We start from the raw sequence: 27,418 nt of genomic DNA, 5'->3' as shown, positions 1-27,418 counted from the left end.
ATACACACTTTCTCTCTGCCTCTGCCTTTCTGTCTCTGTCTGTCTGTCTCTCATGCCCCATTGTAATCATACATAGACCTTTGATGACTTATCTATACTGTGTCTTTCTTTCTTAAACCATGGAAATCAAAGCTCATTGGGATGTTGTGTGTTCTCTCACCAAGGCACAGTGCACCCAAGCATACTTTGCTTCAGTGTACTAGTTCCCGACCAAGTCCTTCTATTAGAAGGCATAATAGATCAAATATTGCTTACTCCAAAAAAATTAAATCAGGCTTAAGTGTTTCCTGAAACATTTGTTCCAAGACAATGCTGTGGGGAAGACATTAAAACAAGCACATGCTGTAAAAAAAATACATAAATTCTTCGTTATTCTTTCCTAGCATAGGTCTGTGTAAAAGTTTGGGAGGTCATCTGGTTGGGAAGAAAGGCCTTTTCAAGAGAATTCTCATGATCACAGCAGAATTTGTTTGAAGAGGCCATCTTGAGGAACGTTCAGAAGCTTCATCCAATCAAAACGTGGCAGCCAAGTCGCCAACTAATGCAAAATATCAAGAGAATTTTTTGTGGAAAAACCAGTGCTGGTTGCCAATTGTTTCCCAAGCACAAATTAAGATACAGGCTTCTACCTTTACAGTCCTCAGCAGCTTGAAATCTGATTACCATTAAGACCACTATCTTGACCTGAATGTTTAGACATTAAGGCTGCCCTCCCTTTCAAATGTCCCATTTGCCAGGTTTAGAGAGACTTTTTCCTTGTTGCTCCCAAGCTATAGAATGCTTCCTTGGGAGCTGTGTACAGCCCCCATTCTTTCTACTTATAGAAAGTGAGTCAAGACCTTCCTCTTTAGCCAAGTGTTTTCAATAAGATTGGTTCATTCTTTATTATTATTATTATTATTATTATTATTATTATTATTATTATTAGCCATATTTAATCACACCTGGGTAAATGTATGTGATAAAAATGGAATAAACATCATAATTGTGTTTAAAACTCTCAATTTGGAACTTTTTTTAATCTGCCAGTTTCAAACTACCTGGTGCAAGAGCACAAGCATCGAATGCTTTTCCTAAGAAAGGCTGCTTTGTTATGCCAGATTTTATTGACCATCACAACCTTAGACAAAAATAGGTACAGGAAAGAGAACAGTCTGGGTGTGCTACCAAAATATACTTTGTGAGAGACTAAAAGCACTGAAGCAGGGTAGTATTCAGCTGGGCACTTGGAATCCAGGCATAATACAAACTGAATTGGGCACAATTAAAATGCAGCTTATGCCTGCAGGTATCAGACAAAAAAGACAAAATGAAGAGGATTAGGACTAGGGGAATTGTTTCCCCACCTCCCAAGATGCCATCGACTTAGCTTAAAGGCCATGATGGCAGAGTTGGGAGCCTCTCTCTCCAAGAGTCTAAACATTATAAAACTGTCAAACTCTAGATTAAAGCCATGCATACCTTTCTCAAAGTATTACTCTTATGCATTACTACTGATGCTGTACTCCTTGAATATTTCCAAAGCATCCTCATTATTAGCATATTGCAGTATTTGCTTTGCATTATTTAATTTATTTGATAGCAGCCACAGCCCAAAGTTGTTCTATTAAAGACAAGCAAATAACAATAATATCAATCCATATTTTCGGATGGCATTGACAACAGGGCCGGCCTGAAGCTGTCTGTGGCAAATGACAAGCTAATATTCCCCACTGTTGTAAGAAAAATCAACAACTCAGTCATTAAGCAAAGTGGTCACTATATGAAATCACAACTCGGCTTTTGTTTGGTTCAGGTAGACAATGACTCAGAGAGGTTAGCAACGAAAAGAGTTTATTCAATACACATATGTCAACTGTCAACTGTCAAAATGTCTCAGGCTTTTATACTAGGGCTGTTTTAACTGTATCCAATCAGAAGTCTCTATTTTCCCGCTTTTACAACTTTAACCAATAGTTGCACCAGAATCTCCCGCTTTAAGGAACCTTCTTTGCAACCTGCTATTTATATGTTTGCAACTATCTACTGACATAACACCCCTTACGCCCCAGTTGTTGTTATTATTTGACGAAATCTCTTAAGTATTTGGGTGGCCTATGGACCCTTGATGGATATCTATTGGTTTGATTACCAGAGTCATCGCTATCAGATTGTCTGCTTGGCTGGCTTACATTTGTGGGTCTGGCCTCATGGATTGCTGGCTCAGATGCTTCTCTACTGACAATTGGTGATTGTTGTTGTGTTTGCTGTTGATGCTCAGCTAATGTGGGCCTGCTCAACGGGGACAGCTCCCAGTCAATTTGATCGTGTTGTGGGTTAGCTGTGGATACTCTGTTTTGAATTTCTGCTTCTCCACTAACTGGCAGGTTGTTATGATAAAACCCAGATGCTATATTCCCCCCAAGTTCACTTTGACCCCCATCTACTGGCATGCTACCGATAGTTCTCTTCCTTAGCTGATCTATATGTCTTTTGCTTAACCTATTCCCTTCCCCCTCAATGGTGTAGGACAAAGGCCCCATAATGTCAGTGACCACCCCTGGAACCCATTTGTCCCCTTGTGCATAATTCCTGGCCCAGACTAAGTCTCCAATTTTGAATGATCTGTTTGGAATGTCCAGTTCAGCACTTGCGGGTAGTCTGTCAGGGTGTAACCTGTCCAATTTGGTGGTCAGCCTTTTCCCCCACCTCATTTCCGCCGGGCTTTTTCCGGTAGCCGTGCAAGGGGTTGTATTTTGGGTCAGTAAAAAGTCTGCCAGTCTTTGGTGCCAGTCGCCACGGATAATTCGCTTCAACGCGTCTTTGGTGGTTCTCACGTTGCGTTCAGCCAAGCCATTGGTGGACGGGTGGAAGGGTGCTGATGTTGCATGTCTAATCGAGTTGGCCCTGAGGAAATCCTGGAATTCAACAGAGGTGAATTGGGGCCCATTGTCTGACACAATTACATCAGGTAACCCATGAGTGGCAAAGAGGCCCCTTAAGACCTGTATTGTTCTACCAGAAGTCATAGAACTGACAGGTACTACCTCTAGCCACCTAGAGAAACTGTCCACCACTACTAGAAAGGTTAACCCTTGAAAGGGTCCAGCAAAATCAATATGAATCCTAGACCAAGGATTCCTGGCCAATTCCCACTTATGAGTGTGTGTGTGAGGCAGCTCTGGTCTGGATCGTTGACACAAATAACATCCAGAAACACATTCTTCAATGTCTTTATCAAGTCCTGGCCACCATAAGTGACTTCTAGCTAAAGCCTTCATACGTACTATTCCAGGGTGACCCTCATGTAATTCTAATAAAATTGTAGATCTGTGGATTTCAGGAATGACAACACGGTTGCCCCACAAAATACATCCCAGATGGGATGATAGTTCATCCTTCCTTCTAAAATATGGGATGTACCTTGCATCCGGGTTCGTACTTGGCCACCCACTAAGGACCCAGGCCATGATTCTTTTTAGGATATGGTCTTTATTGGTAGCTTCAGCTATTTCTTTAGCAGTTAAGGGGCATTCCGGAATGTCCTGTAGAGACATAATTTGTCCCGCAGGAGCAGGGTCTTCCTCAATGTTGTTCAAGGGCAGTCTGCTAAGGGCATCAGCATGTCCCATTTCCTTACCTGGTCTATGTTGAAGTGAAAATGAATATGCTGAGAGGAAAATTGACCACCTCAGCATTCTGGGAGACATTATTTGGGGTGTCTGTTTATCAGTGGTAAACAGTCCCAATAATGGTTTGTGGTCAGTGAGTATGGTAAAGTTCCTACCATAAAGGTAATCGTGGAACTTTTTTACTCCTGCCATGATTGCTAATGCTTCCCTATCAATCTGTGCATAATTCCGCTCTGCTTTAGTAAGCGTCTTGGAATAGTATGCAATTGGCTTTTGGATACCCTGACTATCCAAGTGGCTGATAACAGCCCCCACACCATAAGGTGAAGCATCGCAAGCTAAATAAATTGGTTTATTCTCAATAAAATGGGTTACAGTGGATTGGCTTGAAAGAATATTTTTTAATGTTTGGAAGCTGACTCTATGTTTATTAAGCCACTGCCATGGGGTTTTTTTATCCAAAAGTCTATGTAGTGGTTCTGCTATGGCAGCTTTGTGTGGCACGAATGTGTGGTAAAAGTTAACTAATCCTAGAAAGGCTTGTAATTCAGCCTTGTTTTTTGGTTCTGGTGCCAATTTAATTGCCTTGATTTTATCAGGGGTAGGATGAATCCCATTTTTATCAATCCTAAATCCTAAAAATTCAGTAGATTTAACCCCAATACAGCATTTTTCCTTTTTTAATTTAAGTCCAGCCCTCCTAAACCTTTCCAATACCTGTTCCAGACGCTCAGCTAATATCTCTTCATTTTTTCCAGCTATTAGGACATCATCAAAGTAAGGGCATACACCAGGTATGCCCTTTAAGGTCCTCTCCATCACTTCTTGGAAGATGCCAGGAGCTGCTGCAATACCAAATTGCAGTCTGTGGACTCGGAACGCCCCCTTGTGGGTAACTATAGTTTGGGCTTCAGCAGCCTCTTTAGAAACAGTTAATTGCAAATACGCCTGCGCCAAGTCTAACTTGGCAAATATGGCGCCGTCCTGTATCGTGGCGAGGACCTGCTTCACCGTCGGGACCGGGTAAGCATGTTTTTTCATTCCAATGTTCAGGGTGGCTTTGTAGTCAGCGCAGATCCTCACATCCCCATTTGGTTTAAGGGGTGTGACGATCGGCGTTTCCCACAAACCACCCTCGACTGGTTCTAGGACGCCTTGGCCTACAAGCTTATCGAGCTCGGCCTCGATTTTTTGCTTGAGGGCGAAAGGCACTCTTCGGGCCTTAAGCCTGATGGGTTTAACCGACGGGTCTAAATTAAAATTAATTGGGGGCCCTTTGTATTTACCCAAAGACCCATCGAATACGTCTGCGAATTCATCGCAGACTGATTCGAGGGTCTTGTTTTTAATAACTGTGTTTATTCCCCCTATCCAAATTCCCAGGGCCGGGAACCAGTTAAGGCCTATTAAACTAGTTCTCTGGCCTACAGTAACTATTAAATCTAATGCTCCCTTAAACCCCTTATATTTAACACTAAGGGTAATTTTTCCTTTAATTTTTATTGGGGTTTTTTGGAAGTCGGTCAATTGGATTTTGGTTGAATTAAGGGGAATCTTCCTGCCACTTTTCTGTTCGATCATTTTAAGGGTTTCACTGGAAATTATGGACACTGAGGCCCCAGAATCAATTTCCATTTTGCAAGGAATTCCTTGCAATTGGACTGTAATTTTTAATTTTTCTCCCGCAATATTGTTAATTTTTCCCTTTGTACGGTGATTGACTCGCGCCACCTCCCCGCGGTTCGGGAATTTGGCCCTCGGTCTAGGGGTCCCTTTGCCACTGAAATAAGGGGTTACCTTACCTTCGGGCCAAACGTCGACTTCATGTAAGCGATTGTCGCGTGCACGACCCCTACAAATGGCTTGAATGTGGCCGGTTTTTCCACATAATCTGCATCTGGCGGTACGAAATCTGCACGTTGCTCGGGGATGATTGCCCCTGCAGCTGCCGCATCTATTGTCGTTGTTGCGCGGTCTAGTTGCAGTGTCTCTCAGTTGTCGTTGGGTTGAAGTTGTTTGTCGTTGCGGTGTTGTGGTTTGGAATCGGCGACTTGGTTCAGGCCCGTCGCTTCGGGATGGTTTTGCCGCCATTTTTCCAAACCGTCTGGTGACTTCGGCGATGTCGGCTTCCCATTGCTGGTCCACCTCCCCGCAGTCCACAAGGCCCTCTTGGTTAATTTCTGTAGACGCAGCCATGCTATTACGGGGGGGTCGTGATACCCGGTGGATTCATAAGTCAGTAGTTCGTCCAGTACTTCTTGCAAATCGCCGGTGGGCTTAGCGATAATTCTGTTTTGTAGTTGCTCATCTCGCAAGCCCAGCACCACTCTGTCCCGGATTCTTATCTCTAAGTTGTCATACTTGCAACGTACTGCTGCTTCTCTGACTGCAGCGACGAATCTTTGGATCGACTCGCCCGGTCTCTGATTCCTTTTTTCGAAAATGCGACGCCAAAAGAGTTCTGACCTCCTTGGCGTGAAATGTACTTTAAGTTTGGCCAATAGATCGGCATACGGAACGCTTGAGACCGGCTGTGGTTGACAGAGTCCGACAGCGATCCGATACACCGGTGTGCCGCATATGGTTAGTAAAGCAGCTACCTTTTTTCGGTCATCAGTTATACCGTTGACAAGTAAAAACCCTTCGACCTGTCCCACATATTCTTCCCAGTCCTCTGGGAAGTTTGGGTCGAATTCCTTTAAAGACCCGATTTGCGCCATTCGGAGAATTGTTGATTCCGCCGCGGCCGCTTGTGGTTGACTGTGACTTCTTTTCAAATTTGCCGCCTACGCGCAGCTGTTCCGCCGACCCTTCTCTGGTCCGCCGTCTATCCCACCTTCGTCGCCAGTTGTTTGGTTCAGGTAGACAATGACTCAGAGAGGTTAGCAACGAAAAGAGTTTATTCAATACACATATGTCAACTGTCAACTGTCAAAATGTCTCAGGCTTTTATACTAGGGCTGTTTTAACTGTATCCAATCAGAAGTCTCTATTTTCCCGCTTTTACAACTTTAACCAATAGTTGCACCAGAATCTCCCGCTTTAAGGAACCTTCTTTGCAACCTGCTATTTATATGTTTGCAACTATCTACTGACATAACAGCTTTTCTTTGCTTTACAGACCTTTGGAAGTCATAAATGCAAGGATTGGTCATAACATTTTTTCATCACTCTCATAAATACAAATGGTTGCTAAACAAGGCAGTTTCTAAACAAGAACTACAGAACTTCCCACCCAGAAATAATTTCTTTATAAGAATATTTCTAGTGGTTCAGAGATTCTTTTTAAAAATATTGCTCTTAACACTGTACCTATTGCTGGTGGTTCTTTTCACTTCCCTTTCCAGCTGCTCCTTTGTCATGATTTTTAGTAGTTAAATACACTTCCCACCCAATTATCATCTCACCATCCAGTCAGATGTATGAGATCAGTAGGTGGGTCTACTGTTATATAGAACCCAAGTCAGTAAGTCCTGGTTAGAATGTCAGTCCAGAGCAGACCAAGGATTCCTAGTTTGTCACCCCAGGAACTAAGATCAGAAATTAGAAACAGACAAAAATCTTTATCTTGAAATTGTAATTTATTAGGAAAGGGAAAAATCAGAAATCCAGTTTGTACGTAACATAAAGATAATAACATAAACATATTTTCCCCAGTTTGTTCAGCTATTCCCTTCCCCAGGAAGACCACATGGGAACAATCAAACGTTTGCTTGATCCAAATTCTGGATTGTCACAACATCTGAACCAGACTAGATCTCTTGATGTCAGAACAAATGTATCCCTTCCTTTTTTAAAATTTGTTTAAAAACAAAGGTAAAGTTAGAGGACAAGTTGCCTTTAATAGCTGCATAGTGGCTGGATTTAATAAGATATAAGGAAATCCTCATTTGTTCCTTAAGAACAAAGGTAGACAAACCTATAGCTTCTAGGTTGTAAAAAAGGAAAATATGAGTGTTATTTAGGTACTAAACATACAGTATCTATTTGCTTTAATGCCACGAAAACAAAACAAAACAACCTAGAAATATTGGATGTAACATCTCTGAGGCCCTGGGAGAAAACAGGAAGATAAACATGGATGGTTTGAAAAAATCAGAATCACAGTTAAAAATGGATTTAAGTCTCAGAAAAAGTGAATAGCATACAGTAAATAGCTTCAAGCCAGTCTTTCCAAGCCTGAGCATGCTCTAGACCACAGGTCTGCAACCCGCGGCTCCGGAGCCGCATGCGGCTCTTTCAGCCATCTCCTGCGGCTCCCAGTCATCTGCCATGTGCAGTCCCCCCCCAAAAAAAGTGGGACTAAAAAAGTTCAACCAATCAATTCAAATATGCAGGGTAGGTGCATATCTCGCCTTGGCTCCACTCTCCAGTCAAACCCTGTTCTGCGCATGCGTGCATGTATGCACATGTGCACACATTTTTTTGCGGCTCCCAGTTTTTTCCTTTTGTGAGGGAACCGGTTCCGAGTGGCTCTTTCACTGTTTCAGGTTGCTGACCCCTGCTCTAGACAGATGCATGGAACCAGCATGGCCATTGCTAAGCTTGTAAGATGCCCTGAGTCTTCAGAGAAGGGCGGGATATAAATAGAATTAAAATAAAAATAAAAAATAAAAAAAAATGCTGAGGATTCTGGAAGCTGAAGTTAATTGGTTTGGAGCACCATTGCCTCTTCCTCTCTGTGTTTTTCTGCAAATGGGTCAACCCTGGATAATGTAATAGATAGCTGCAACTATCACTAAGGTAAGGGATGCAAAATGCTTCGGATTCCCAAAGAAACAGACTCTACTTGCTAATTAGTGGTATTATTAGCACACCAATGGCATTGACGAGACAGAAGCAGCAGCTTTTTTTTTTACTTCTAAAAGTCTCTGTCCTGGATAATATTATTGTCCATATATTATTAGAAAGAGAGGCTGGTAGAAGAGGTACCTCCCACAGAAGCTGGGGGAGAGGGAAAAGCCAGTTGATGCGGTCTGACAAAGAGCTGCCTCAAGAGGAGCAAAGCCTAATTAAAGACATTGAAATTATTGCGCCAGACGTAATCCCTGAAGAAATTTACAAGTTTTGAGGTTAGTGATCGGTAGCAGGAAAATGTAACTAGAAACAATAAAAAAATAGAATGAAAAGGACAAATTTGTATGCCTATAATGACAATAAAAGCGTGAGAAGCCAGATTCAGTAAGAGATAGCGAAGCTAGCACAGTCCTTCTGGATATGATCCCAGGGATATTTTTGTGGGTGTTAGCATACTGCCCAATTCCCACAAGGTGCAAAGTCTGTAGGAGAATCTGGGTTGAGCCCCATAGAGAGAAGCAGCCTAGTGGCCTGCCACTGTTTACCTGGCTTTAAAAATAGGATTGGGACAAAAATACAAAGAAAGTGGAGGGTGAAGGCAAATATATGTGTCTCGAGATGATGTTGCAGGATCCAATCTGCAGAGGTTTAATCTTCCGAGCTTTCAGACTCGTGCTGGGCCCAACCTCAAGGAACTTCTCTCTTACCAGATTCTGTTAGAGAGAGGTTTCCTGAGGATGGGCTCCAGCAGACGTCTGAAAGCTCGGAAGATTAAACCTCTGGTTCCGGTGACCAACTCATATTGGATCCTGCAAAGTGGAGGACGGGCAACTGACAAGCAGAAGGCAGCATTATCCAAATGCTACTTATTCATCAACAAGGAAAAGATGCTCCAGGTGCTGACAGTAGTTCAACTAATCCACTGAAGTGGGAAATCATCTTTTCCAAGACATCTATCATAGTACAGATCTGCCTTCCTTTAGCAAATCCAGGAAATCCAGGATGAGGCAAAATCTAACTGCATACCTTGTATTTTCATTGTTTTTGAGATCTGTATGTAGTGGTGTGCTCAATCTAAGAGCAATCCTGCTGAATCAAATCACGTTAGTTGAGTTTAGTTCTTTATTTTTAATACTGGCTGGGCCTCAAGGCCCATCATCTATCATCTGGTATTCAGATACACTACTTTTGGAGATTATTAAATATTTATCATGAATTTGAATCTCTTTTAAAGGCCAATCTAAAATAGTAGTGGCTGTATCTTACTGTACTGAATTGTAGACCTTTTATACAGTATTTGGGGGTGTATATTCAACATCATATAGCACCCTTTAATTATGTTGTAACCCACAAAATTTCCAGGCCATGCTGCCAATCATGATTTCTCAAAATAATAGGAGCCATAGCTCAACACACAGTACAGTATAGTATTCTATTTTGTATTAAAGAGTTCCTCAATCTTATGGTGCTGGAAGATTTCAATTTAGTTTCTGAGGGGAATGCTTGGAGACAGTCAAGACATCAATGAAGACCACTGTCTGCACTTTGAGGTAGGGCAAGTCAAGTAACAAGCACAGCAGGGATTCTAGGAATGCTCTTTATTGCTGTAGGATTGCCAGGCCCAGCCCAAGAACAATATGGAACAACCCAGCCAAAGTTCAATTCATGCTTTCATTACAACCAATAGACAGAATATTGCTAGATTAAATTTTAGTATTCTCGTACCAGTAAATATACTTTGGAGGAATCTAGGGAGTGGCTATCGAAGCTCTTCTGACTCCTATCCAGCCCTTATTGTTTCCTCTCCCCTCCCCACCCCTTGAAATGTGCTCCCTCTTCCCTGGGAAACTACAACTTCACTGTAGTCCATCACAAAGACAAAATAACAAGATCTAGAAAGTCTGTCAGAATTTCTTCCTACTCCAACCTTTTGTTGTTATTGTTCCTTCAAATTAGGTTTGTTGGCTCCTGGTGACTGCCTGGACTAATCCCTGAAGTTTTCATATCAAGATTTTGGGTTGCCATTGCCTCCTTCCTAACAGCTGAGAAAGAGGGCTAGCCCAAAGTCATTAGCTGGCTTTGTGCCTAAGATGAGACCACAACTCAACATCTCCCAGTTTGTAGCATCATGCCTTAACTAGTACAAGAAACTGGCTCCAATGTGTAGCAAACAAAACTAAACTGGGGTCATTCTGAGTTCAAGCTGTCTTTTTGCTCAAGACTGACTAACCTTTTTGGAAACCTTTCACGTAATTATTCAATCACCCCTTTTCCCTACCCAAGGCCTGGTTTACAGTCTTTCGCAGCTATTTAGATACAATTTTCTTTCAGGCAGAGGCGATGTGATCTGAGGATGGGGAACATTACAATCTGGTCCTTGTCACACTTTCCAATTGCTATGGAGTTGTCTGGTGCCACCACCACCACCATTCTCAGTAGGGAGAATGGACCTATTTGATCAGTCCCACAAAGAATCTAATGCAACACTTAATTTCAATAGGCACTTGATGAATTTCCTCAGGCTCTGTGGGGTGGTTCTACCCACCAATCCAGGGAGCTCTTTATTTTGCCTAGAAGCTCTGGGAGATTAAATGAAAGAGGAGATGCCTAGAGGATTGCTGGAAAGAATAGAATAGAACAGAACAGAATAGAAAAAACAGAAAACAGAGTTGGAAGGGACCTTGTAGGTCATCTAGTCCAACCCCACCCCTCACCCCCACCCAAGCAGGAGACCCTACACCATTTCTGACAGATGGCAGTCCAGTCTCTTCTTGAAAGCTTCCAATAATGAAGCTCCCACAACTTCTGAAAGCAATCTGTTTCATTGGTTGATTGTTCTCACTGTCTGAAAATTTCTCCTTATTTCTAGGTTGAATCTCTCCTTCATCAATTTCAATCCGTTATTCCTTGTCTGGCCTTCAGGTGGTTTGGAAAATAGGTTACTCCCCTCCTCTCTGTGACAGAACCTCAAATATTGGAACACTGCTATCATGTCTCCCCTGGTCCTTCTCTTCACTAGACTAGCCATGCCCAATTCCTGTAACCGTTTTTCATATTTTTTATCCCCCAGTCCCCTAATCAATCAACTTTGTTGCTCTTCTCTGCACTTTTTCTAGTGTCTCAACACGAATAAGAACTCATGTTCAAGCCTACATTGTGGTAATTAGAATAGGACAACATCAATATTTAATCTGCTCTTCTTACTGAATCCTACCTTGCAACTCTTTTTAAATGGCCCAGAACCTATTACAGAGGGATGACTCAGAAGAATATTTGTAGAGCTAATAGGAGAAACGCTCTAGTCATCTGGAGGAGAAAACTGCTGTGAATCATTTGCAGCTGAATGCCAGTTAGGCACATCATGATGAAGTGACAGAGATCTGTTTTGGAAGGATTTAAACCTGTTAGTTCTCAGGAAGTAGGCAGGATTTTCTTTGGCATCAACTTTGTTACCTGTAGCTGATCACCTGCCAGCAATAATAATACAAAGGTAATATGCTACCACAAATTCCAAAGTATTTCTTCAAAACCATATTTTTTTACATGAGGTCATCTGGTCTCTGCTCCTCCTGAGTCACACCATGACAAGTCTTGTCTTCCACTTTTATTAATCCTCTTGCATCTGGAAAAGGTAATACCTTTGTAATTTGTCATGGAATAAGCAACATATTGTAGGAATATTAAATTGCTGGTTAAGTAACTATATTCCCATTAAAATTGAAATTAAAGGCAGCAGATTATGAATATTATCTCTTAGTACTGTGTAGCTTCATAATGGCCACTCTTTACTATAATTCATTCTTTCTACATCTGCTTTGATACAGTAAGCATACAGGCTTAAAAGAAGTCACTACCTCTTCTCACAGACAGTGTTTTAAACTGGACTAAAGAAGATCTATTTTTTAAGAACTTCCTCTCCATTTTAGGATGCCAAATAGTTCAGCGTGGTCATTGAGCAGACTGAAAATTTATCATCTGTCTTAGACTGGTATTTAATTATAGCTCCAAGCCTACTTCTTTTTGCATAGATTCTAAACCACATTCTTTCCAGAATGTATTTTAGCCAACTTCTCCTCCTCTAATAAAATGCAATCTTATCTTGTTTAACTATATTATTTTAAATGATACAATCTGCAAATCTAAATCAGCAAAATACGCTACATCTGCAGAGTTGTGTTTGACTGACTTGTTAACCCTGACTTTCATATTCTACTTCAGTAGATTTTTAACAGCCCCATTACCAGGGACAGTTTTAGCATTCTTCTCATAAAAATACTATGCTACTGAGGATTCCATATGCTTCACTAACAAGACTTTATCCATTCCCCTTCATGAGAAAAATCGAGCTGCCCAATCATTCTTCTGGAATGATCTTGTCCTGACATACACTTGGCCCCAACAATGGGGACCTTAGAAAAACATTAAGAACTTGGTTCTTCCGCAGGCATTGGGGCCCATGTGACCGAAGATCCTGAGATGTAGTAAATGTTAAAGGTTCCCAAATGTCTATTAATTTTTGCTGCCATAATTTCATTGTACTTGAATGTTTATTTTATACTGATGTATCCTGCCAAAAGTTTCATTTGTGTGAGTTGGACAGCCATATAAATTTCTTAAATAAATAAATATTTTAAAGAGGAATTCCAATGTTAGATACTTCACCACACAGATGAGAAAAAAAAATTACAACAGTCTAAAATCCCTTGAGTATCCTTGGCCAAAATATTTTACAATGATGTAGTTTCAACCTACCAGGTCTTCAATTATAACATTGGGTGTTATATCATCTTAATACATACAGCATATTCTTTTGGAATGAGACCTGCAGTGAATATTGCCTATTTGGAAAGTATATGTGTAACATCTCTGTAATTTTGTCAGGTTTTAGGGGTCACATATATTAAACAAAATAGGGACTCGGTGGCTCAGTGGGTTAGGACGCTGAGCTTGTCGATCAGAAGGTCGGCAGTTTGGTGGGTCAAATCCCGAGTGCCGCGTAACAGAGTGAGCGCCTGTTACTCATCCCAGCTTTTGTCAACCTAGCAGTTCGAAAGCACGTAAAAATGCAAGTAGGAAAATAGGGACCACTATGGTGGGAAGGTAATACTGTTCCATGCACCTTTGGCATCTAGTCATGCCGGCCACATGATCACGGAGACGTCCTCGGACAAGCGCTGGCTCTTCGGCTTTGAAACGGAGATGAGCACCGGCCCCCAGAGTTGGAAACGACTAGCACGCATGTGCGGGGGAACCTTTACCTTTACCTTATATTAAACAAAAATCTTCATTTCCCACTTTAAAACTACCAGACACATTGGGTTATTACTAAGTAAGGAGATACATTTTGATATTGAATCACATAAGAAATTGATTTTGTGGAATAAATTAAGTTTAAAAACAGCAGGTAAGAATTTTTACTGGAATGCTTAGACTATAGAGAGATCAAGACTTTAAATCAGTTGTTTCCCAATGGTTGTTTTAAAGAGTTTGACACAGTGTGTGTTGAACCATTAGTCACAATGTTAACAATATAGACCAGATCTATTAATTTTTGCTCCAAAAGACACATTATGGCTTATTTTCCAGTTAGGTCTTAATTTTTGTGAAAATATGGCACTAAATGTGTCCATCTAGCTAATGGACTGGGGCTTAACTGGAGCTTCTTTTGGGGGTAGGGCTTATATTACGAACATCCTGAAAAATCATGCTAGGGCTTACTTTCTGGTTGGGTCTTATTTTGGGGTAAACACGGTACGGTGTATATACCTTGAACAGCCACCAAGGCACTTGCAATTTTAGGCTCCTTAAGAGATGCAGCATTAAAAGAAACCAACAATTCAACTCTGTAAGGAATTTTAAAAAGAAAATTAATAATAGTTTTTAATATATATAGTTATATGCCTGAATTGTGGAACTAAAAATTAGAATATCCAATTTTAGAAAATCCATATGTGGATTTTGGCCTGTTAATATTTTTTAAAATATTAATATTAGATTTCTTGTGTTGGTGTGGCAAAAAATGAGAAGATTCTTTAACTTATAAGATCTGATGTTGTCCAGCTGTAACCTTGTATGGTTTGAAATTACTACATATCTCAACACATTTTGGGGAAGAAATGTTATAATTAAGGAACTTATATTTCAATATAGCATAGTGATTTTGAACTATATTCCTACAACACACAATATGTTATTTTAGGAGACCCGGAGTATGGCAAAGGGGATGCTTTTATATCACTAGAAGGAAACTTTCCCATTCCTCTTCACCTGATTTTAAGAAGTAGAGTTGTGTCACAAACTTCTCACTCTAACCAATGTCTGGTTAGATAACAATAAATATCTGGTGTACTATTTACTATTTTACTAGATTGTTTACACTGCCTACAGTCATTTTCTGCAAGATGGGCAGTCATATACCATAAATTTGAATGAATGGATGGATGAATGAATGAATGAACGAATATACAATATGTCACAAATCCTATTATGGCTTAACATGCTGAATGAACTTTAAAAAATGGACACGTATCCCCATATCAGTTTCACTAAAGTTATCCTTTTTATATCATAAATCCATAAGGATTCTTTTTCCTGATTTCTAACTGATGCAAGCAATCGTTTGGTTCACACATCATATAATTATTATTTACAAGACCATATTTATAAGACCATTATTTATAAGACCATAATTTATTTACACTGCTAAATAAACCACCTTTAGCACACAATGGTTTAGTGTGCATTAAACATTATTTGGTTTTGGCTTTAGTATACAATATGAACTTAGTCCCTAGCTTAGGGACTATGAACTTAGTCCCTAGCTTAGTCCCTTAGTCCCTAACTCATATTTCAGAAGACAAAAATTATTTAATAACAATGTTATCCATTAGCATAACCCATGTTAAAATACAACTGCAGATAGTTCTCAACTTGAAATTATAACTGAGACCAAAATTATGGCTGTAAGTCATTATGGTTGTAAGCTCAGGCAGCACATGATTGGACCTGATTTTTTTTTTGACATACAGTAGTTTGCAGCAGTTATTAAGCAAACATAGTGGATGTTAAGCAAATCCATTTTTCCTATTAGACCAGAAATCTTTTGCTCTAGAAGTCAGAAGCAAATACTGGAAACCAGCAAAAATGTCACAAATTGGCCACTGGATGCTGCAAATTACTGTAAAGGTGAACTGGCTCCAAGTTCTCAAGATGGAATCATGTGAATGTGAGGGCAGTTGGTTGTTGTAACTTCCAAGACAAGTCATAGTTAGCTCAGGGGAGGTCTGTTGTAATGTGAAATGGTTGTTAAGCAATGATCGTAAGTTGAGGACTACTTGCACAAAGAAGAACTGAATCCCTGCCTGGGGACAGATTGTTGAGCTTTTAGAAATAGGAGACAGTACAACATTAATAAGGGACGCGGTGGCTCAGTGGGTTAGGACGCTGAGCTTGTCGATCAGAAGGTCGGCAGGTTGGCGGGTCGAATCCCGAGTGCCGCGTAGCAGAGTGAGCGCCTGTTACTCGTCCCAGCTTCTGCCAACCTAGCAGTTCGAAAGCACGTAAAAAATGCAAGTAGAAAAATAGGGACCACTCCGGTGGGAAGGTAACAGCATTCCGTGCGCCTTTGGCGTCTAGTCATGCCGGCCACATGACCACGGAGACGTCCTCGGACAAGCGCTGGCTCTTCGGCTTTGAAACGGAGATGAGCACCGGCCCCTAGAGTCGGAAACGACTAGCACGCATGTGCGGGGGAACCTTTACCTTTACCTTTACAACATTAATAAGCTTTATTTTTTAATTCATTGATTGTGTGAACTGTAAGACAACCATATTTCAAGTAGAGGGATGGATCCAAAGAGTTTCTTGAACTGAAGGAAGCAATGGTTGTTCATAGCACAAATTTTCCTTCCTCTGTACGTTTTTCTCAATTCTGTTCTGGAGGGTCTTTGAGGAGGCACTAGGAGGAGAAAAGTTGACACTGCACAGAGAATTCCGCTCACATAGGTAAGATTCATGAATTAAACTAAACCATAAATTGTTGAAAAAATTACAATAGCTAGCTTCTTTCATAATATCTAGCTATAGTTTACATGCAATGAATGTTTGCACCTAACACTAAACCAAATATAAAATACATTACATCTTTGTGCCATGCATGAAAACAGTTATTACAGGCAGTTTTCTTTATTCTTTCATCAACAACAGAAATTTGAAACAAGGAACTAAAAAAAAACTAAAAAAAGTAATGCCTTTTATACCCTAATAATTCCTTCATCATATTTATTTGGATTTATACTTAGCTCCATTCGGGATGCTCAGAGCTGTTAGCAAATGCAAGGGTCAGCAAAAACAGTAAGATTTATCTAAGTCATTTACATTTCTCCAGTTTAACTCACAGCCCTATAAATCAATGCAGTAAAAAGGAATGAGTCATAATGCCCCCATGGCAATGCCAAGAATAACACGACTGTCTTATTAGGGTGGCCATCCATCCTATTTTAGCTCTCTTACCTCCTCCGACTCCCTTATGCCCTCTAACATGGCAAATCTGTCACATCCTGTCAGTTAAGTCTCTAACACTTCAGGATTAAGCTAATACTGATGTCCATGTCCAATCCACTTACAGACATTTTAGATGCTCCAAAAGCAGCAAAGTTTAAAGCCCTGTGAGGTGGTAGCATTTTGGATCATAACAATCAACTATACAACCATCAGAATAAAATGTTGGCTCATCACATATGGTAGGGTAAAAGCTAAATGTGGATTGCCATCTATGAAGATATAAGCAGCTCAGAGCCAGATTGTGCTTTACATAATCTTCCTATATAAACAATTTATCTATATTTTAGGAACTCCATTGGGAGCTCTATTTTACATTTGACTATTGACACTATATTGGTGGGTTCTGTGGCAGCATCCTGCCTGATGAACTGGTTTGCCTGAAGACCACAATCTTCCTATATAAACAATTTATCTATATTTTAGGAACTCCATTGGGAGCTCTATTTTACATTTGACTATTGACACTATATTGGTGGGTTCTGTGGCAGCATCCTGCCTGATGAACTGGTTTGCCTGAAGACCACAATTCTGCGCCTTTGCAATTAACAAGTGCCTGTTTTAGGATTACAGCAGGTGTCAAACTCAATTTCATTGAGAGCCGCATCAGCATTGCGGTTACCCTCGGGGGGGCGGGTGTGTGTGGCCAGGGGGGGCCCGCCCTATGGGGTGGACATGGCTGGAGTGCATGTGACCTACTGGGTGGGCATGGCCAGCTCTACACCGTTCACGTCAAGGGTGCCTATGGGGGCCTGGGTAGGAGTGGGACAGATCTGAGGGTCTCTGGCAAGAGGAGATGGGACCGGAGCAAGTGCCAAGGCATGGTCCACTGGAGAAGCCTCACTGTTCCCTCTCAGGCCATGCAGGGGGGGCTGGATGGTGGCGCGGAGGTCAAATGCCCAGCCCAGCCCTCAAGCACCCGCGCACTTCCCCAAGGGGGCGCCCAGCTGCACCTACCTCCTCCTCAAGGCTGCTGCTGCTGTGCTTGCTCTCCTTAGCCAGGTTACTCATGATGGGTACAAGGGCAGTCAAGAGGGAGGCCCATTCCCTCTATGAGGAGACCTGGCTTTGTATCCAAAGCTTCCTTAGCAATAGGATGGGAAACCCCCCAGGATAGGCCAGGAGGAGGGGGCAAGGGGATGGTGAAAGGGCAGCAGGGAAGGATTAAGGCAGGACTTCCCTCAGACTCTCCCCTTCCTTCCTTCCTTCCTTCCTTCCTTCCTTCCTTCCTTCCTTCCTTCCTTAGAGTGGTAGGAAAATATTTGAGATGAGGGAGGGAGAAAAACAGGCAAGAAACGCAGCTAAGGAAGTGTCATCCTTCATGAGGAATGAAGAAATGCACCATCGCCTGGAATTGGCCAGCACATGGCCCTCATCTACTTCATATACCCAGCTTGGTGGGCTCTGGGGGAGGGGATGCCATGAGCAGCATGAGTTGATGTTACCTGTGCAGTGCTGCCCAGCCCCCAGCCTGCCCGGTTTTGGCAGGCAGCAGGGTGCTCTCCTCACATAGCCGAGAGGCTGAGCCGGGGGCCATGAATCTGAAGAGAACCGCAACGCTGCCCAGCCCCTAGCCTTCCCGAAGTATGGAGGACTATGTGCTGGCCACTTCCAGGCGATGGTGTATTTCTTCATTCCTCACAAAGGGTGATACCTCCCCAGCACACACCCAGGGGGCAGGGCCGACACGGCAGGGGCTGGTCCCTAGCTGTTTCCAGACGGCCTTGTGGAGCTAAGACTGAATGCATTTCAGCATAGATGGCCACCACAAAATTGTACATTGACTCCCGGCTGGCCTGGGGCCAAGGAAGCGGGAGCTGTTCCCTCACTGTTTCCAGGATGGCTTCACGGGCCACATGAAATCACTTTGCGGGCCGGATCTGGACCCCGGGCCTTGTGTTTGACAAGTCTGGACTACAGCCTTCATCTCAAAGGACTCCAAGATCAACAGAACAGCTGAAATAGCATTGCTAACAATCCATAAAGAAATATTCTGCTCCACATTGAAAAGCATGACGATATCTGTGAAGACCACATACAACAGCAGACCACTCATTGGCCCAAAATGTTCACAACTCTGACAGAAAGACGTTGCAGATATCACAATAAATTCCAATGCTTTCTGGATTTCCCTAACTTCCAAGTGGTTCCAATTAACTGTGCCTCCATTTCTTATTTGACTTTTCCCCCTCCTGTTACAATACAGTGACTTCAGCACAATTGTCAACAGTTGCTTAGAATATCTCATATGGGCATGCACGATCATTCATAATGTCTGTTCATAACAGAATCAACACATTCAGAATCTATATGATTGTAGAACATTGTCCCTTTAAGTGATTAAACCACCATTTCCAATAGGAAGAGAAGGCAGGACTGAGACGAGATTTTTTGACAAAGATCACCAGCTGATTTGGAACAAGGACACTGCTAGCAAGAAAAGGGTCAAGCATCCCTTCTCCCAATCACCTTTCCCATAGAACAGGGGTAGGCAACCTCGGCTCTTTTATGACTCATGGACTTCAACTCCCAGAATTCCGGAGTCAGCTGGCTCAGGAATTCTGGGAGTTGAAGTCCATGAGTCATAAAAGAGCCGAGGTTGCCTACACCTGCCATAGAAGCTTAGGCATAATATGTAATATAGGCTCAAGTGATAGGATACAGCGGACATTGCCTGATTCTGCAAGATTTATTTTTCCAGGCCCACATACTTCAAAGATATTCTGCTTGTATGTGTACCGACCACGTCTTGGTTTTAGATTTTTTTCTCAAGATATGATTTGAGGTTTACCTTTTTGGTCACTGTGCTAAATGTTTTGCATAACTAGCAACTGTTACAATATCTAAAAGGGTAATTAAATAAAGGCATACAACTTTTATCCAGGAAAATGGTCTCTGGGCAGGAACATTATCATGTATTATGTTTTGAATGTCACACACAGCACCCTGCAAGTATTTCCTTATGACTTATAAAGGTGTAAAAGAGGGGTTTTTTTAAAAAAAAATTAATTTATTCATCAAATGTATACACTGCCCATCTTGCCGGAGTGATTCTGGACGGTTTACAAAAAGAAGCCATACAACCACACAAAGACACATAGTTCAAAGCCAAGTCAGAATGAAAACAAAGGTTAAAAGGTAAAAAAAAAAAGGCCTGCCTGGCTGCATCTTGTACTTAGCTTCCAACCTTTTTGCCTTTTGAGATAAGAAATACTCCATACCAGTGGTGGGATTCAAATATGTGAACAATCGGTTCTCTGTGTGGATGCCGCTTCCGGAAGTCTGTTCTGGGCCTGGGCAACAAAAGAAGTGGTGCAAACCCGCTGAATCCCACCACTGCTCTATACTATGCTTCTGCTTAGCATTTGTGAGGAGGGATATCTGGATAGAAGGGAAAGGCTTCCCTTAAATTTAGGGATCAGTAGAAGATCCCTTGTTCTCTGATTAGCCACGACGCTCATTTCTGCACAATCAACTCCCAAGCCATCTGTCCTTCTTCTTGCCCATTTCTTAGATCAAGGATGCACTTTTAAAATAAGGAGGAAGAGAACTGAACACAGAAACAGCAGGAAGAGAAAGACACAAACTATGTTCACGCAACACACCCATAGCTCAATTAACCTAATTTTTGTGATTGCACATGAGGGTTTCTTTGTTTGCTTGTTTTGCCTTCACGCCATTCTTGACCTCCGGTGATTGGACTGACATATTCTTGGCAGAAATGGTTTGCCATTGCCTCCTCCCTTGGACCAACAGAAAACAACTGGCTGAAAGTAACACAAATTTTGCATTTTGTGCTCTTTCTTTGTTACCACTTCCCTCCTCTTTGAAGTATCGTATTGTTTTTAATTTAAAGAGGTAACATTGGAACTGAATTACCTGTTTTTGCCCAATATACAGTTAGTTCCAACAGCAATCTCTGGGCAGGAATATTATCAAATTTATATTTTGAACATCACACCCAATACTCTCCAAGTATTTCCTTACCACTATTTTATTTTTTTTATTTTATTTTAATTCCATTTATATCCCGCCCTTCTCCGGAGACTCAGGGCAGCTTACAAGCTTAGCAGTAGCCTTCATTCTATGTATATGCCTGCTTATTAGGGCTTTCACACACACCCCAAGCGGCATTATTACAAAGTCAGCTTAATTGCCCCCAACAATCTGGGTCCTCATTTTACCTACCTCGGAAGGATGGAAGGCTGAGTCAACCTTGAGCCTGGTGGGATGCCAACCTGCACTAATTGCAGGCAGCTGGTGTTACTTAAGGAGGCATTAGCCCACTGCTCCACCAAGGCTCCATATCTCTCACACAAACCCATTCTTTTGTGATAAAGTCACTCCTGTGTGACTATAAAGGTGCACAAGGGTTTATTTATTAATTTATAAATTTATTTATTTTACAGTATTATTATTAATTTTATTAATAAATTTATTTATTATTTATTATGGGTCATAGATCAGCATAAGAAGGATGAAAAACAATTAGTTTAAAAGCTAAAAATATAAAATACACAAAATTAAAAGCTTATTTTAAAAAATTTATATATATATATATATATATATATATATATATATATATATATATATATATATATATATATATATATATATATATGTAGGTCTAGAGTCTCGGGTTTCTTCCCACGTTCCTTTCATCTTTAGAAAGTTGTGGCGACGTTTCGACGAAATCCCATCCGTCATCATCAGGCCGGAGTGTTCCTCCTGCTGCTTTCAGGAGCAATGCGTGGTCTGTCTGTTCCTTTCCTTCCAACTGCCGGTGGGGCGGTTTTCCGACTGGGTGGAGGCGTGGTTGTCTTCTGATTGAGTGGAGGCGTGAAAGGAACGCGGGAAGAAACCCGAGACTCTAGACCTACACATACAGACACCCGCGAGAATCTACGAAAACATGTATATATATATATATATATATATATATATATATATATATATATATATATATATATATATATATATATACACACACACACACATATATATATATATATACAAACAAAAATAAATAAATAAAAACTTATAAAGAATTATTTTTGAGTGACTCTTGGTGGTTTACAAATAAAAGCCATACAGCCATAAGAGTTATAGTTAAAAGCAAAGTTCAAAAACAAAACAAAGGTAAAAATCTAAAAAAAGTTGGAGGGGGCATTCTCAATTCACCAATCATCCCCACAGTTTCGTTAAATAAATACACGGTGCATGAACGAAACAGCCCTGCATCTTTCAGGCTGTAGCTCCTATAACAAGTGTTTCATTATTAAAAAAAAATCACAGAAAAATGCAAGGGTAAAGAGATTCAAAAGGCCACTCCTACAGGTACTATTAAGCCCATCAATGGCACTTGTTTGCTATGCTACTTCCACATGGAAAGCCTTCTTTTGAGCGCGATACTGAAGATTTTTTTTTCTTTTTAAGAAATGCAGGCATCATCTGTTTAAGATTATAGTCCCTAAGAAAGCACCTTCTATCCCAGTTGGTGGAAGAGAAGTTGCTAAATGCTAACAGCCAGGCAGATACTGCAAACTGATTCCAGCTGTTCTGCCTGCTGAAAAGGCAAGCGCGTATTTTCAGTACAAAAACTGAATTCATGTTAGCATTGACTTTGCAATGTTCTTTGGGAGCAATTAGTAAGTAATTTGGGGAACAGAGACATCATTACAGGCTTTTTTTATTCCCTTTTTCCTTTAGTTTCCAATCTGCTTAACAAGAGCTTCACCCTATCTTCAATGACCAGCATATATATCATGGGAAGACCAAGTGGCTAGAGATACATGGACCAACCTGTTCTGGAGACCTACCGACAAGCTTTGAACGAGGTTGCAGACAGTTCCAGTGTGCAATTGTGGGGTGGGGGGATTTTTTTGCACTCACAACTTCTGCTTGAGGAAAGAGGATCACTGCGGTCAAAATGTCTTTGCACAGATTCACCCTCCTACATTGAGAGGCCCTATTCACAATCGGTCATATCTTATATCAGCTACAATACTACAATAATAGGGCTGCTCTTGAGGACCACTCAAAAGGTACAACTGGTCCACAATGCAACAGTATGCCCCTTGTGCAACTATGCAAGTTATATTAGTTATCAGTATACATGTAAGTACAATTCTAGGTCCTGGTTATTATCTATAAATGACACAGAGCCTAGATATTTGCAGGATTGCCTATCTCCCATTGTATCTGCTCCTCCAGTAAGCTCAGACTACTAAGTTGATATACCACAGGTCCCATCTATTAAGCAGCAACATCTTATGGGGCCTAGATTCTCTATTCTTCTGCCTCCCTCGGAAGCAACATGCTCCCTTCAAATTCACACAGCCCCATTCTTGGCTGCCTGCAAGAGAGGGCTGAAGACCTGGCTCTTTACACAGGCACCCAGTGCACATGTTAATTCACGGGTGTCCAACCTTGGCAACTTTAAGACTTGTGGACCTCAACTGTCAGAATCCGTCAGCCAGCATGGATTGCCGTGGTTGGATCCCATGTCTTAGGGATATGTTCAAGGGTTGTTTTTCCCTTTGCCATGGCTGTTGGAACCTTATTTTAAATATTATTTTGCTTTTAACCCATTAGTCAAGCAAAACTATGCATGAACAGGTGACTACACAATTTGAAATTATAAAATAAATAAAGTTATAAATAAAGTTATATAAATATAGTTTGGAAATATGGGATTTTACTTTCACGTACATGGGACTTCCAAGTTATTCTGTGACATAAATATACTTCTGATGAACATTAGGCAAAAGGCTTCAGAATGTTTAATGAGAGCAGTATCCTCCTATTTAGTATTTTTCAAATTCATTGAAATTGAGTCAGTCTATAGTTAGCCTACAGCCTACAGTTCCAACAGCTGAACTAAAGTTACTAGCAAGAAAATGGTAACCATACATCCCAGTAAACATTACTCTGCTCAGTCCTGTTAACATACAAGAGGGGACTTCTGCAATAGAAGATCAAAAAAGGATAGTTGTTTTCAATTATAGGTGGAGCCAGCATCTTGACTTTTCTGACTGCCAACAACCCTACTTCGTGTTAATATAAAGAAATTAGGTGCATACGACTTCATACTGAATTCAAATTGACTCACAATCTTGTATGTGTGCATATACATACATACAAACACAGTATATCATATACAATATAGCACTAAGAAAATTCTACCTCTTACCACTCATATACTTGGTTCCTACATTTATCTAAGTTCCTGTTAATTTTTGTAATTTTATATTGCTGTTTGTGTTGTGTTGTGTTGTGTTGTATTGTATGCCATCCAGTAAGATGGATAGTAAGATGAGCAGCATATAAATTTAATAAATAACATTCATTGATTTACCATATCTATCTATAGATAAAATAAAAAAGCAATTAAACAAGCATCTTTAAGAAAAGAAACTACCCTGATTTTAAAAGATGACATCTTGGGATTAGTCACAAAAGGTTTGAATGTTCTGCCAGTTCCCTTTTGTTTTGAATTATGCTATCCTGATGGGAAATAGTCTTCAAAACATGTAATTAAATATAATGAACAGAAATAGGATTTTAGATACTGTTCTAAAGATAGAAAAATATATGGCTCCTGAAAATCTCTTTATAAATTGTTTATTGTCACTAAAGTAGCTGTAGTTTCACAGCAAGTAAACTGAAAACTTTATTTCATATTTTATTGAAACTGAAACTGTTCCCAAGTAAGCAAGCAAAACAGAAATATACATTATTCTAATAAAAGTAAACCTGAATGAACTCAATGGAAATTGTTTGTAACTAGTGAACAGAAGATTGGTCCCATTAACCAAAATCATGAATTTGGAATACACAGTACAGAATTCATATTCTGTATTGTGGCATACAGAACTACTCCTGTCAGCCATGTCAATGTTACAAGGCTAGCATACTGTGGACACTTCCCCCACCCCCACCCCCGTTTGCTTCCATAGGTCCTTCTGCTATGCATTTCCAGGATGAACAGAGGCTAAAGAAAACAGGGATGTCATACATCATTGCAGGATACACACATAATATCAGCTGCTCAACATCTCTTTGCATCTGCTCCCCAATATTTTTTCAATACGCTGATAACAAAAAGTGCTTTTTCCAAGGTTAACCAGTAAATGGTCAGAAAAGATCCAGCTAGATTAGCAAAAATGTTTAAAAATGTATCAGGTAAATGTTGGAAATGTAAACATAATTTAGGTACATATTATCATATTTGGTGGACATGTGACAAAGTAAAGGCTTATTGGAAAAAAATACATGCTTGGTTAGAAAAAACGTTAGGAGAACGTGTAGCATTTAATCCTGATTTTTTTTAATTAGGTATTGTACCAGAAAAGACTAGCAAACAAAATTTATATTTGGTTTTACATATTGTAACTGCAGCAAGAATAAAGTTATCCACAATGCTGGAAAAATGAACAAATACCGTCAGAAGAAGAGGTAATAAAGAAGATATTGGAATGCGCAGAGATGGAGAGATTAACTATGAGATTAAAAGACAAAGAAGAAACAGAATACTATAAAAGCTGGAATCTATTTTATAAATGGTTAGAAGAGAGAGCCAAAGAGTAGAATTTGTATATGTATGAACCCAGCTCACATGCTGTTTGAAAAACTAACATATGTATGTAGAGAATAAAAAATAACAATAAAAACTTTATATATATAAAAAGATCCTTCTGCCTTAACCCAGCTAATTGTTGCAGGCACAAAAGTACGTTACACATATTAACAACAGGTATGCAAGATCTTTATTCCATTTTAATTGCCTTTATTAAGGTTTGCTTTCTTAAACTACTATTAGTACTATTACTACAATTAATAGTAAAAGAAGACGAGCTCCACCTTTGGAAGAATATATGCCAATGAAACCATCTATCAGCAGTCGATGATGGATTAAAGAGAGAAGGATAGTCATAAGTCTTGCCTGCATCCAATACAGCATTTGTGGTTTTAGAAATGAAATTCCCCCTCCCATCAATACCGGAGCTCATCTCATTAGCAGCGGGGATGGTTAAATGTTACATCAGAAGACTGATGGGGTGTTTTAGAATGCAATTAGCGCACTCACAAGAGTATGCAACTATATGGGCAGGCATGCCAAGTGGCACAGGACAGACAAGAATTTACCAGGAGGCTTCTTAAGGGGGGGGTAGAGAGGGAGAGAGAGGAGGATCTCAATTTAGGACCGCGCGAGAGTCCTGTTCTTTTCAAGCAAGAATTCCCCAAGAGCGGTTGCCCGAACGAAAAGCAGCTTCAGCAGCAACAAGCGCGACGCCACGAATGTCACTATTTCAACCCAGCCGCTGCTGCCGCCGCCGCAATCCTCGCACGGGAAAAAGAGGAGGCGTAAAAAAAAAAAAAACCCACTCTCCCAGCAGCCAGAGCTTTGCAATAGGCGACGGGCAGGAGGGTCATTCTCCTGACCCTCCAAACTCTCGGGGAAACTCCTCGGCAGCCCCGGAAAACACCGTCACGGGCGCAGCCCCACTGGCGCAGAAGGACGGGGAAAAGGGCGCAAGAAGGGGGGTGGGAAATCACAGCAAGGGTCCCGCCGCTCGCTTAGCCCAGCTAGCCCAGCTTCGGGTTGCAGCCGCCGCTCGCGCTTCGCTCGCCCGGAGTTGGAGCGCGCGCAGCCCTGCCGTGCGGACTCCCCTCAAACCCACCCCCGCAAACCCCCCCGCGCTCGCTCCGCCTTACCGGATTTCGGGGGATATCTGTAGAGGGAATTGGACGGGACGTCCACCTCTTCCACTCCGGCATTCTGCCGGCTGGTGAGCGCTCCCATGCTTCAGGCGGAGTGGCAACGGGCATCCGGGGTTGCGGGGGTGGGGGGGGAAGGAGGAGGCGGGGGGGCGGCCCCCGGCGGCTTCCCAGCTGGCCCCTTCGCCCGCTGAGCTGGAGTCGGCGGTGGGATAGGCGGGTCAGCCTTTCGCTCCTCCCGCCACGGCGCTGCTCTCTCACTGAGGCGGCTGCCGCATTGACTTGCCTCCTGCTGCTGTCGTCCCCAGGGGGGCGGCGGTGCCTACTGCTCCCCAGCCGGGGAGGGAGGCGGCCATTTCGCCCCTCTCCCGGTCCACCACTTTCGCCAAGGAGCCGCCACCGGGTTGAGGAGAGCCGGTCCTTACTGGCGGTCCTTTGCGGAACACCGCAGCCGCCAAGCCGGGGGGAGAAAAGGCGCGCGCGGGCTTCCCCGCGCAGCAGCAACGAGCTCCGGTCGAGGGGCGGGCGCCGCTGCTACAAGTGCAAGAGGCAACCCCAGGAGCGGCGGCGGCGGCGGCATCTCCGCTCACTGCAGTAGCTTTTGCAAGGAGCTGGGCGCCGCCTTGACGTTGGCGGTGGCGGCTCCGTCCTCCAGCCAATGGGGGCAGCCACGAAAGGAGGCTGCCTGCTCAGCGGCCAGCCCGGCGGCTCTGGTTTCGCGCTCCCCACCC

The 27,418-nt window shown here is 41.8% G+C and overlaps 1 protein-coding gene across 7 annotated transcripts in view; it reads right to left on the bottom strand.

The window, feature by feature from the left end:
* Positions 1–27,205, bottom strand: part of RNF157 (ring finger protein 157) — a 114,082-nt gene extending 86,877 nt beyond the window's left edge. For all 7 annotated transcript variants that reach the window (XR_014491758.1, XR_014491759.1, XM_083356643.1 and 4 more), the window contains exon 1: positions 26,685–27,205. Coding sequence is in view for 5 of the 7 variants with exons in the window: in XM_083356643.1 (XP_083212769.1) it covers positions 26,685–26,772 (88 nt within the window). In the remaining 2 variants the exon portion in view is untranslated. The remainder of the gene's footprint in view (positions 1–26,684) is intronic.
* Between the last annotated feature and the right edge of the window lie 213 nt (positions 27,206–27,418).

Source organism: Vipera ursinii (assembly GCF_947247035.1).
Source record: "Vipera ursinii genome assembly, chromosome: 2".
Classification (NCBI taxonomy): domain Eukaryota; kingdom Metazoa; phylum Chordata; class Lepidosauria; order Squamata; family Viperidae; genus Vipera; species Vipera ursinii.
This window is presented reverse-complemented; position numbering and strand designations above follow the sequence as displayed.